At 41.0% G+C, this 13,159-nt stretch overlaps 1 protein-coding gene across 2 annotated transcripts in view; it reads left to right on the forward strand.

The window, feature by feature from the left end:
- Positions 1 to 13,159, forward strand: part of SNX24 (sorting nexin 24) — a 135,933-nt gene that overhangs the window by 78,033 nt on the left and 44,741 nt on the right. For both annotated transcript variants that reach the window (XM_032790771.2, XM_075067173.1), the window contains exon 3: positions 4,687 to 4,791. In XM_032790771.2, the coding sequence (XP_032646662.1) occupies positions 4,687 to 4,791 (105 nt within the window). The remainder of the gene's footprint in view (positions 1 to 4,686; positions 4,792 to 13,159) is intronic.

Here is a 13,159-nt window from a genome sequence, read left to right on the forward strand (position 1 = left end):
TGGTGGAAATCTTGATCTCCTTTAGCAATAATGCACTAGCTATTTTGTCAACTAGTTTTTTCTCTTTTGTTCGTAACAGAGGAGTATTGGTGTCTGGAAGCTGTTACTAAATCAGTACATTTGCCTTTTCTATGCTGACACGAGTAGATCGTGAACCCTTTGGCAGAGAAAGTTCAGTCAATACAGATTCTGGGGATCCTACTCTTCTTAAGTATCTGCCTCCCTGTTTCCCTGCTTTCCATAAATAACAAAATGTCCTCACTCCTCTTGGAGATTTTTGATACCCCCTGAACTGAATAATTACTACAAACAGCTTTATTTTTAAATAACATCATGAAGATCATTTAAAGCAAAACTGAAATTTCTTCCCTTGACAGCTGTCCCATATTAAATTTAACAACTTTTAAAGATAAAGACGCAAAGGCAGACTGAAAACAAACTCCATACCCTACAGGTTTTGCAGTTCCCCCAGGGCAGAGCCTGTTGTCGCATTGTAGCATATGTACTCCATTTGCAATCAATTTTTGCTGTAAAGGGAATTGTGTGTCATATGGTTTTCTTTGTAGAATAGTGTCCACGTTTTCAGTGTGTGAATCAATTATTTTATAATCCAGTTTTTCCCTCTTTCCTTTGTAAAAATAATCATTAGAGAAAAAATACATATCTAGAATATTTAAGGTACAGTATGAACTTCAATATTTGATGTTTGTGAAAACAAGACATCTGTGACGGTGTCTTTTAAAGATGTCACATGCCCCAAAGCCCTTGCTTAGATGGACTTTTCCCCAAAGGAGTTGAGCCAAGTGAAAGTAAGGGGGCCTATCAGGAATGACTGTTTTCTGCTTCCCTCTTTCCTAGGGTTGCCAGGCATCTGGTTTTTGACTCGAACGCCCGGTTGAAAAGGGACCCTTGCGGCTCCAGTCAGCACTGCTGACTGGGCCACTAAAAGTCTGGTTGGTGGCGCACCAGGGCTGAGACAGGCTCCATGCCTGCCGCGGCTCTGCATGGCTCCTGGAAGTGGCCAGTACGTCCAGCTCCCAGATGCAGGGGCAGCCATGGGGGATCTGCGAGCTGCCCTCGCCCCGAGCACCAGCTCCACAGCTCCCATTGGCCATGGCCAGTGGGAGCTGCAGGGGCAGTGCCTGTGGGTAAAAGGCAGCACGCAGAGCCCCCTGGCCGCTCTGCCACCTAGAAGCCGGATGTGCTGGCTGCTTCCAGGAGCCACCTGAGGTAAGTGCCGCCCGGCCGGAGCCCACACCCCAAACCCCTTTCCTGCCCCCAAACTCCCTCACAGTGCCTCAGGAGGGAAGCAGGGCAGGGGGCAGGGCAAGGGTGTTTGGTTTTTTGTGATCAGAAAATTGGCAACCCTACTTCTTTCCCCTATTGTGGGTGACTAGAAAAAGCAAGAGGAGATACTGATGAAACTACAAAAAAGGGCTCTGGAGGTGGTCCTGGCAATTACAGACCGGCAAGTCTAATGTCAGTACCGGGCAAATTAGTTGAAACAGTTGTAAAGAATAAAATTTTCATACACATAGAAGAACATAAATTGTTGGGCAAAAGTCGACATGATTTCTGTAAAGGAAAATCATATTTTACTAATTTATTAGAGTTCTTTGAAGGGGTCAACAAACATGTGGACAAGAAGGATCGAGTGGGCATAGTGTACTTAGATTTCCAGAAGGCCTTTGACAAGGTCCCTCACCAAAGGCTCTTACGTAAATTAAGTTGTCACAGGATAAGAGGGAAGATCCTTTCATGGATTGAGAGCTGGTTAAAAGACAGGGAACAAAGGGTAGGAATAAATGGCAAATTCTCAGAATGGAGAGGGGTAACTAGTGGTGTTCCCCAAGGGTCAGTCCTAGGATCAATCCTATTCAACTTATTTATAAATGATCTGGAGAAAAGAGTGATCAGTGAGCTGGCAAAGTTTGCAGACAATACAAAACTGCTCAAGATAGTTAAGACCAAAGCAGACTGTGAAGAACTTCAAAAAGATCTCACAAAACTAAGTGATTGGGCAACAAAATGCAAATGAAATGTAATGTGGATAAATGTAAAGTAATGCACATTGGAAAAAATAACCCCAACTATACATACAGTATGATGGGGGCTAATTTAGCTACAACTAATCAGGAAAGAGAGCTTGGAGTCATCATGGATAGTTCTCTGAATGTGTCCACACAGTGTGCAGTGGCAGTCAAAAAAGCAACAGGATGTTAGAAATAATTAAAAAAGAGATAGAGAATAAGACGGAGAATATCTTATTGCCCTTATATAAATCCATGGTACGCCCACATCTTGAATGCTGCATACAGATGTGGTCTCCTCATCTCACAAAAGATATACTGGCACTAGAAAAGGTTCAGAGAAGGGCAACTAAAATGATTAGGGGTTTGGAACGGGTCCCATATGAGGAGAGATTAAAGAGGCTAGGACTTCGCAGTTTCGAAAAGAGGAGACTAAGGGGGGATATGGTAGAGGTATATAAAATCATGAGTGGTGTGGAGAAAGTGAATAAGGAAAAGTTATTTACTTGTTCTCATAATATAAGAACTAGTGGTCACCAAATGAAATTAATGGGCAGCAGGTTTAAAACAAATAAAAGGAAGTTCTTCACACAGTGCACAGTCAACTTCTGGAACTCCTTGCCTGTGAAGGTTGTGAAGGCTGGGACTATAACAGGGTTTAAAAGAGAACTAGATAAATTCATGGAGGTTAAGTCCATTAATAGCTATTAGCCAGGATGGGAAGGAATGGTGTCCCTAGCCTCTGTTTGTCAGAGGGTGGAGATGGATGGCAGGAGAGAGATCACTTGATCATTGCCTGTTAGGTTCACGCCCTCTGGGGAACCTGGCATTGGTTGCTGTCGGTAGACAGGATACTGGGCTGGATGGACCTTTGGTCTGACCCAGTATGGCCATTCTTATGCTCTTATGTCAGCTGTAGAGTATTTATCTTGTAAGCAGCTAAGCCCTACTGGAAACTTGTACAGTTTCAGATTTGTCTCTCTTCATCTAAAGCAATTCATTACTCACCTACAAGAGCTGTCATAGACCCCAACAGTTGTGATGTTAGCTTCTTCAACACTCTTGACAAATTTAAAGAAAAAATTGTGTTTTTATACTATGACTTTAAGGTCAGTAAGTAGAGGTGTTCCGTGGTTTTTTTTTGCTTGAGCAAGGACACACATAATTGTGATTTAGTATATTTGAAAAATAAGCAAGTTGCAAAATGTTTCTAGAACAACTGAGGTTTACTTATTGGACCTTCATAATTTACGATCACAGAGACAGTGATATGTTGGCACTGCTTTTTGCTATAGTGACATCTCAGCAAGCTCAGAGATGAAATGTAAATTCTCAAACCCCCATGGGCGTGCATGTCAAAGTCAATTTTGAGTTTCTACCCTGGTGTTTCTCTCTTCACATTTACTCAGAGGCAATATCAGCTGAAAGAATGTCTAGTGTCACTTTCCATTAAAATGCAGTGGAATCCATCCCAGTTATTATTTTGCCTTTTAGTACCAAGAAAATAAGTTTTTAGTTGCTTTTGGAATAAGGATAATTTTTATTTTCTGTGGGAGAAGTATTTTTAGGTAGAAATTATTTTTTAAAAATATTTGTGAGCTATACTGCATGAATTGTCACAGGAATTACAATAGAAACTTACTTAGGGATAGCTTCTATGGCACAGTTTTGCTAGTACTGTGTATAAATTATTACAGCTTTATACTCATGTTACTATTACAGTTTTTCCCTTCATCTCTCAGGGTGCCTGCTTTCTGGAAAATTCATTAGCTAGTGAGAGGCTTGTTTTCCACAACCTTTCCCAAAATGCCTGTATGCTGAACCTGGAAGTTGTTTCAATTGCAGTCTGTCTATCTAGTTACTTATGTAGCATTTATCAAGATAGTATCTGAGTGCCTAGCATCCCTGTTAAATACTATTTCCATTTTACAGATGAGGAACTGAGGTATGGGGCAGATTAAGTGACTTGCCCAAAATCACACACGAATTGAATCCAGATCATTGGAGTGCCAATCTAGTGCCTCTGTCCACTAGAGACTAGACCATCTTTCCTATCCAGTCATTCTCAGCCTGATTCACAAGGATTTAATAGTAGTTCAGTAGCTCAGCCAACCAGATTCATAGCTTTTACTGCTCTTTGGTCTCTCTAGGGTCCCAACCTTGTCAGCTGATGAAGGCAATGTGAGATTGAGAGTATTCAGTACCTTGCAGGACCACACCCTAAACGAGGCAGCGTACACTTCAAAGAAAAGCCATGTTAAAATATTTTTTGGTGTGTTGATTGGATTGTCCAGTGAGCAATATTCAGCGAACTCTCATGTTATTTTGTTTAGTCCCTGGCTTGAGTTGGTGTCCAAGTCTTCGAGTATTAGACCCATCCAGCTGCTGCAGTTTTTGTTTAAATCTTCGGAACAAATGGCATTATTAGTTGGATTCCTCATTGCCAAAAGGTCAGCTAAACTGGAAGAGGAATAGTAAAGTCAGTTCATTTTTCCTCTATGAGGTGTTCAGTAAATAAATTCACTGCAGTTACTGACCTTTATAAATGGCTACCTTCCCCGTCCTCTCTCTCCCCTCCCATTTTCTGACTGACTTGTAGCAGGAATGTTTTTACAGTAAAGAGAGGTTATATTTTTACTTTTGGTTTTGTTTGCAGCTCAAGAGGTTTATTAGAACACCAGAAATCCCTTCCAAGCATGTCAGGAACTGGGTCCCTAAGGTCCTGGAGCAGCGGCGACAAGGCTTGGAAATGTACTTACAGGTGAGCTCCCTGTCAGCAGTGTGTGTGTGAAAAAGCAGCGCTCATTTTCAGAGCTGCCCTGTGTGCTGCTGTAGCACTGGAGCATTTTAAAATTTACCCAGAAATAAGAGACATGAGATTTCACTGGTGGACTTTGGGCCCAGAGGAAAATGGTAGACCTGAATTCTTTTCAGACTGGGGTCTCTCTTTGTACTTTCAGTCCCCTTGCAGGAGGGAAAAGGATACAATTCAGCTTGCTAGAGGTGGGCAATGGGGAGTCCACCCTGAGTTATGAGCTGTCACCTGTAAGTCCCTCACTGTACTCACTTAAATGCCTGCTATGGGAAGACTGGGCAGATAGCACCGCTCTCTGATGTTATGTTTAATAGAGTTTTGGTCTGCTGTTTAAAATACATCCCTGTGTTTCTCCTCATGCACTTGCATGTCTGGATCAAGAGCTTGTTTTCAGAGTTGACCTGTACACTGGTGTATCACTGAAGTGTTTTAAAATACCACAGGCCCAGATAGTTGAATCCATTAGGTGAAATCCTAGCTCCACTGATGTCAATGGCAGAACTCCCACTGTCTTCAGTGGGGCCAGGATTTCACCCTCTGTTAATAGCTACACTGTAATAAGTTAAGGCTGACTTAGGGGAGCTGTTTACGCTGGCAAAAGGGGAAAAACATGTTACATACTACATAACAGTAGTGATCATTTGTGACTTAGGTGCTTAATGAGACTTACCTAATCTTTGCTTGGACATTCATTAATTGTGGGAATTCCTACTGCAACCACGTAGAACTTGAATCAGTCACTACTTAGAAAATGAAGAGTGCCTATGTTACAGATTGTTGAAATTTCTCCCAGATTTCAGGAAAGTTCGGGAGCTGGAGAGAGAAAAAAATCATACTTTAATTTCAGAGTATCTCCAAAAGGGAAGAATTTTGGAACTGAGGAGGAAAATACACTTTAAATTGTTTGTTTTGATTTAATAATAAACTAATTCAAAAATTAGGGGATGGTTTTCAGGTGTGTACATCCATGTAGTAAAAATGAATGGATGGTGTTAGGAGGCTTATTTGTTCACCCTCTAACTTCCCTGGTCCTTCTCGCATGAACAGAGAGCAACAATACCCAAAGTCCAAGGGTGCAAACAATTCGATGTTTATTGGGGTGAACTTCCAGCAAGCATGATTCCAGTTTCCTTCCTTAGTGTCCCCCTTCCCAGCTCTGACACCACAGAGTCCTGTGTTCCTGTTCCCATCCCCTGTTCCCATTTTCCCCTTTAGCAAGACATGATTTTAACTCCCCCATCCCCAGTCTCTGTTCCCATTCCCCCCCACACTTCCTGATTGACTGCAGACTATATAGTAAAACCTGCATTTTGCTTAGCTATTCCTTAACCAATCATTTTACTGAAATTTAACTAACCGATCCTAACATATTGTAACATGGTTATTTAACCAATTATATTCCACCACCTTCATTGGTTTACACCCAACAAAATTAATTATACAGCAGACAGAAACAATTACAGAACCAGACAGAGACCATGCAAATAAACATACAAACCAATACAGAAGTGAGGATTTCACAACTACATCTATACAGACATAAGGGTTTTCCAGCTGTGTCTATTGATAAGTGAGTTCTTGCCAGACAGGATGCTATTAAAGTAAGTTTCCTTTTACATCTTCTAGGCTCTTCCCTTTCTCTGGAGGTGATAGGAATATCAGGACAGGATTGTATTCCTAATAGCCCAATAGCACCTTATTTCAATGTGACTAGTTTGGAATGTGAGGATGTGACCAAACACTTCCCAGCTTATGGCTGCCTAACTACATCTTAGCCTGTCACAGTAAGAGAAGGCCATTACCCAGACAGTGATCTTTGATTCTTTCTTTTATACCGCTATAACTAGCTAAGTGATAAGAATACACCTAAATTCTTAAAATATAGACCTTTGCAGACAGACCTGAATATATATATCCTAACAGATGGCTGCACACAGAACTTTGGGGAAATATTATGTTCCTTTTCAAATTATTTTAAAAAGAGAATAGATGTTTCAGTGTAAATAGACTATTGCCTAATTTAACTTTTTTTTTTGTTGTTCTACACCAGGGGTTGGCAACCTCTGGCATGCAGCTCGCCCGGGTAAGCACCCTGGCGAGCCAGGCCAGTTTGTTTACCTGCCGCGTTGGCAGGTCCGGCTGATCGCGGCTCCCACTGATCGCGGTTTGCCACTCCAGGCCAATGGGGGTGTCGGGAAGCTGCAGCCAGCACATCCCTTGGCCTGCGCCGCTTCCTCCAGCCCCCATTGGCTTGGAACGGCGAACCGCAGCAAGTGGGAGCTGCGATCGGCCGAACCTGCCAACGTGGCAGGTAAACAAACTGGCCTGGCCTGCCAGGGTGCTTACCCTGGCAATCCGCATGCCATAGGTTGCCAGCCCCTGTTCTGCACAGACACTTCCCTCCTTCTTTCTTCTTACTCTTCACCGTATTTGTTGTATCAGAAGTAGCTAAGGAATTCAGATAAATTTCTTGGGTGTATTGTGTATGCAAAGTTTGTTGGATTACTTTGAACATTCTTTTAAATAAGTTGCTGTTCTCAAGAATGGCAAAGAGAAGTGGAGCATTGTTGATACTCTTGATTTATTTAGTCTTTCCCTATGCATAGGTTATATAACCAGTTTTTGTTTTCCCCGTATTAATGGATTATTTTGTTTTTACCAAGCTTCTGTTTTTGAAAATGTTCATATTTGTATAAACTAGTAGAACTTTTTTGTTGATAATGAATGTGGGAAAAAGATAATACAACAATCTGTTGTAATGTTACTACACTACAATTATTATATATATTTTACTGTGATGAGACGCTGTGAATTTGTTCATATATAAAAATGTGATCTGCTTAAAATTAACTGTTGCAGAATATTACTCCTGAGACTGATTGATTGATTGATTTAAGGACGTATATTTTTTAATAGGGTGTGACATAGGTGAAATTATTAGCATTCTTTCATTGCTGAGAATTACAAAGACACTATCACCCCCTACTGGAGGAGTTAATTAACTTAATTTCCTGCTTATATCATTAACTTTGGTTATGTTGTCACTAATTCTGGTGTGCACATGCACAGAAATAAGAAGAAGAATGCTCATTCATTCATCTTCATTTGAAATGGGGATAAATTTCATGTGTGCCAAAAGGGAAAAAAAAACTGATGGGGAAAGAAATTTTAGACAAGATTTTAAAAAATATAAGCTGAATTTTAGAAAACCGAGTGCATATTGAGGCACTTGAATTAATGTCCGGATTTTCAGAAGTACTGACCACCTAGCATTCCCAAAGATGTCAAATCGGACCACTTATTTAGGTGGTTAACTTTAGGTATTCGTTTTTTAAGTTTTTGGCATTTTATTTCAAACTGTATCAATCTGAAGTGTTGAAAGGCGAGCTGTATAAATGTAACTGCAGGGATTTAGTGTTTGTCTACTTTGGCTATTACAGTTTTCACCTGCTGTATGTGTAGCTGTAGAGTGGCAGCAGCTTTTTGATACTAGTAGATTGTTAGTGAATTATGATACAGTTGTAAAAAAAGTAGGAATTTTTTCAGACCCTTATGAGGGGGATTGAGTGTTTACACAGTTGCTACTGCCAACCATTGTCTTTATGCGCTCATGTAGTAATTTCTCAATATATATGGCACCTTTAAAACAAACAAAGTTGGCAAAATGGCTGTTGTACCATGCAGACTGCAAACAAATATTGACCTGTTTCAGTGATTGCCTTATGTTGCTTCTTTATTGTTTTTTTCTGTTGTATACTTCAGATAACTGGGTATGAGGGCCCCAGATAGTAAAATTTGAACCAAAAGGTTTAATTGCATGAAAATGGAATGTTACACTTTGTCTTTTGTGCAGCAAAAGAAGCTATGTGTAATTCTCTTACAGTGATGGAAAATGCTGCAGCTGCCACTCCAGTGGATAAAAATGTCCTATCATGTTTCTTTTATTAACTCAGCCTCTTGCATTATTTCAGAATAAATTTTAAAAATCCAGGTTCTTTTTTTTTTATATTTTTGTATTTTCTGATTAATTTAAAAATAGTTAATTAGCACAGGTTTTTAAGAGATCATGCAATTCCAATGTTTGCATTTCTTTTAATATTTATCCTCATTTATTGTATGTTGAAAATTCGTTTTGTTTCTTGATTTTGAAAGCTGTGAGAGGCTTTTTGTCTTTTCATAATGGATTGATTTTCCGCCTGGAAGTGCTAAAGGTTGATTTATGTTTTGTTTTAAATGACTGCCACATTTTACAAGTTCAAGAACGGATGTTACAATTTTCACTTAAAATACTATGGAACAATTGGCTGAGAAACACCAAAATGTATTTAGTAGTTTCAGTGGTAATAATAAACAGCATTAGATGGCATTGTCAATACAGTTCACACACTGATTGATTGATAGGAGATAGGTTGGAATTATTAGTTCTTATTTATAAATAGGGAAACTGAGACACAAAGCGTAAATGGGAGGCAGTGACAGAGCTGACACTAGAACTCACAGAGCTCTAATTCAGAGTCCAGGCACTTGTTTGCTAGACTACACTGTCTCAGAAAATACTGTCGAAGGGCAGTTTATCCATCATCTACCTGCAGTTAGATATATAAAAAAGAGATTTCATAATAAAGGGGTTTAAGATGGGGGGAGGTCAGATATTTCACGTAGGTCCCTTATACAGAAAGTCTCTAATTCTGAGCAGAAAGGGTGGAAGCTTAACATATTTTAAAATTTTATTAAAGCTAATGTTCAAAAAATTATATAATACATAAGTTGAGAAAAGAGTGTCTGTATATCTGGGTATAATGCTTAGATTATCCACAAATACAAAGTTTGTTTCTAAAAGTTATATGATACATATCGTACATAATCAGCAATACCGCTAGGGTGACCAGACAGCAAGTGTGAAAAATTGGAATGGGTTTGGGGAATAATAGGAGCCTATATAAGAAAAAGACTAAAAAATCAGGACTATCCCTATAAAACTGGGACAGCTGGTCATCCTAAATACCGCAAATTTAGGTGAATAAATTTAAGAATACAGTTTAGATCAGGGGTAGGCAACCTATGGCATGCGTGCTGAAGGCAGCACACAAGCTGGCCACCGGTCTGGGGGGGCTCTACATTTTAATTTAATTTTAAGTTAAGCTTCTTAAACATTTTAAAAACCTTAGTTACTTTACAGACAATAATAGTTTAGTTATATATTATAGACTTATAGAAAGAGACCTTCTAAAAATGTTAAAATGTATTACTGGCACGCGAAACCTTAAATTAGAGTGAATAAATGAAGACTTGCTACGGCACTTCTGAAAGGTTGCCGACCACTGGTTTAGATATTAGCATCCAAATATTCGGGTAGATCACTCATGAAAAGTTGTACAGAGATTTGGTTGTAGAAAGCAAAATATATCAATGAGTGAAGATTGTCCCGCAGTAATTGAGAATTTGGGATAGGTTGTCCATTTAGAAAATACAATCCATGAGGAAAGTAGTTCAGTTACTTTCCTGACTGCGCTTCTCATCGGTATATTACTGGGAATGTCTGATAAGAGGGCAGTGGGCCAGGAGCACACAGAGTCTCTCTCTAGCGGTAGAGAGGGAAGGTCCTGGCTGCCTGGAAGCTAAGAGGGTATCAAGACTGGAGCAGGGCTGGGGGAAGGTCCGAGGAGCTGGGGAGCTCCAGCCTAGAAACCCCCCAGGTTGCAGGCCTTGTTAAAGGCCAAAGAAAGTACTGGGGTTGCAGAGTGCAGCCCAAGGGCAGGCAGAGGCAACAGGTCCAAACCCCCCCTTGCCAGTGATGAGTGGCACTTAGACTGCAGTCTGCCCTGGGTAACAGAGACTAAGTGATGACTGGCAGTGGCTGTAGACTGAGGCAAGGTGGGGTTAGAGGGTGGGAGTTCCCCGGGGAGGGGAGACACAGATCTGTGGGGGTACTGCCAGGGGACTGCACTTCAGCCTGAAAGGGGCACCGGGTCCAGGAGGGACTCGGGCCCAGCAGCAAGTGGGACACCAGCCTGCAGAGGGCGCGCCAGAGGCTGGAAACGCTAATTCCCTGGACAACCAGCAGGAGGCGCCGCACTGGTGAGTCCCACCCCATGATACTGACCTATACTGGTGAGATTGGATCAAGGTTTGTTTTAACCCCTTTACTTTCCTAAGAGCACTAGGAATGAGAAGCAGGAGATCCATAGCACCAATTATTAGTCCAGGAAATGAGGAATACATCTGTTGCTTCCAGTTCTTTTTCTTTGACTCTGCTGTGCAATATGTAACTGTTCATTTGGCCTTTACCCCAAAGAGGTATAGAAATGGAAATCTCCATTAATAGCATATCTGCAGAAATACTGATCGCTTGAGAGGTCTCCGCTCCCTCCAGGACAGACTGTATATTGGATTAGAAAGCCACTTTTTAGATAAATCTTCTTTACTGATGCTAGGGTTTATTTGTCCATTAGATAATTGGTTGGGATTCCAATAATAGGTTACACTGAGTGATTTCACCTAATTGTTTATATACGCAATTAATGCCATGTTGTCAGTCCTGATCAGTATTAGCTAAGATATGATTCTTTCTCAGAAGAGCAATTCTTGTGATCCTCATTTCTGATAAATATATAATGGAGAAGTTTCTCTGATTTAACCACCTGCCCTTTAGTGCTTTGCACATTAGGTGATTCCATGTCACAGTAAGCTGAAACTGGATGTTACCAGAGAGACAAAGTGGATGAAAGTAATATCTTTTATTGGAGCAACTTCTGTTGGTGAAAGAGACAAGCTTTCAAGCTGCATAGAGCCCTTCTTCAGGTCTGGGAAAGGTTCTCAGAGCGTCATAGCTAATTTCAAGATGGAAAGATTGTTTAGCACGGGTAGTTAACACATTTTCCAAGGGACAATTTAAGGTGAAGTGCCCATTAACACTTCTGCCTTTATAGGACAAAAAAGGACAATTAGTATGTTACAGATTGTTGTTATACACCATAAATCCAGTATCTTTATTGAGATCATGACTTTTAGTGTCTAGCAAAGGTATGAATTTAAGCTCTCAGACTCATTTTTTGAAGAAATTGTGCAGTTTCCTTTGAGGACAAGGAATGAGAGGTCAGATATGGAGTGATCGTTTTGTGAAATGTTACTGTCATCCAGTTTTACTTCCCTACAGGCTTGCCCTTTGGTAGGTTGTCTTTTAAAGTTCAACAGAATAAATATTTTCTGACTCCCTTGTGCAGAAGAAATCTCGTTGCTTGCTGATATCTGTCCCAACAAGATGACAGACATAGTTAGCAGAGGTTGCCTGTGGAGTTGCATCTGTAGTTCAGAATCAAAATACAAAGTCAGCAATTATAGATGCAAGAGGAGTTAGTCAGGAAGTGGGATATTGGAGAAGCTGCATGCCTCTGGTGAACTTCTGAGTATTGACTCATTTCTTGTGGTGTGCGCGAGCTGAAGGAAGCTCCTCTTGTGACTGACAACAAACCAGTGTAACGGAGCACTGATAGACCTTCTGAACTTTTCCCCATGCATGGACCAATGCGTTTGCTTTCACTTAACCTGCAGTTACTTTGTCCTTGTGCTGAGGAATAACAGTTCTGACCACCATTACTATTGTAGATCTTTTTTTGTAAATTCAAGGGCTGACATATGTCTGAGAGGAAGTGCAGGGGGAGCTTATATTAAATTCACGGTCAATTTTGGTTAATTTCATGGCCACAGGATTTTTAAAATCCTATATTTCATGATTTCAGCTATTTAAATGCGAAATTTCATGGTGTTGTAATTGTAGGGATCCTGACCCAAAAAGGAAGTGTGTGTGTATGTGGGGGGGGGGTGTCGCGGTACAGCTACCCTTACTTCTGCGCCACTGCTCTCGGTGGCACTGCCTTCATTGCTGGACAGCTGGAAAGCGGCGGCTACTGGTTGGGAGCCCAGTTCTGAAGGCAGCGCCACCAACAGCAGCAATGCAGAAGTAAGGATGGCATGGTATGGTATTGTGATCCTTACTTCTGCGCTGCTGCTGGCAGGGTGCACTTTGAGAGCTGGGCGCCTAGCCACCAGCTGCTGCTCTCTGGCCACCAGCTGCTGCTCTCGGGCCACCCAGATCTGAAGGCAGTGCAGAAGTAAGGGCCCCCCTGCAACTCTCTTTTGGGTCAGAACCCCCAATTTGAGAAACGCTGATCTCCCCCTGTGAAATCTGTATAGTATAGGGTAAAAGCACACAAAAGACCAGATTTCATGGTGGGAAACCAGATTTCACGGTCCGTGACACGTTTTTCAGCTGTGAATTTGGTAGGCCCTACTTATAATTTGATGGATCATATAG

Source organism: Chelonoidis abingdonii, chromosome 6 (genome assembly GCF_003597395.2).
Source record: "Chelonoidis abingdonii isolate Lonesome George chromosome 6, CheloAbing_2.0, whole genome shotgun sequence".
NCBI classification, from domain to species: domain Eukaryota; kingdom Metazoa; phylum Chordata; order Testudines; family Testudinidae; genus Chelonoidis; species Chelonoidis abingdonii.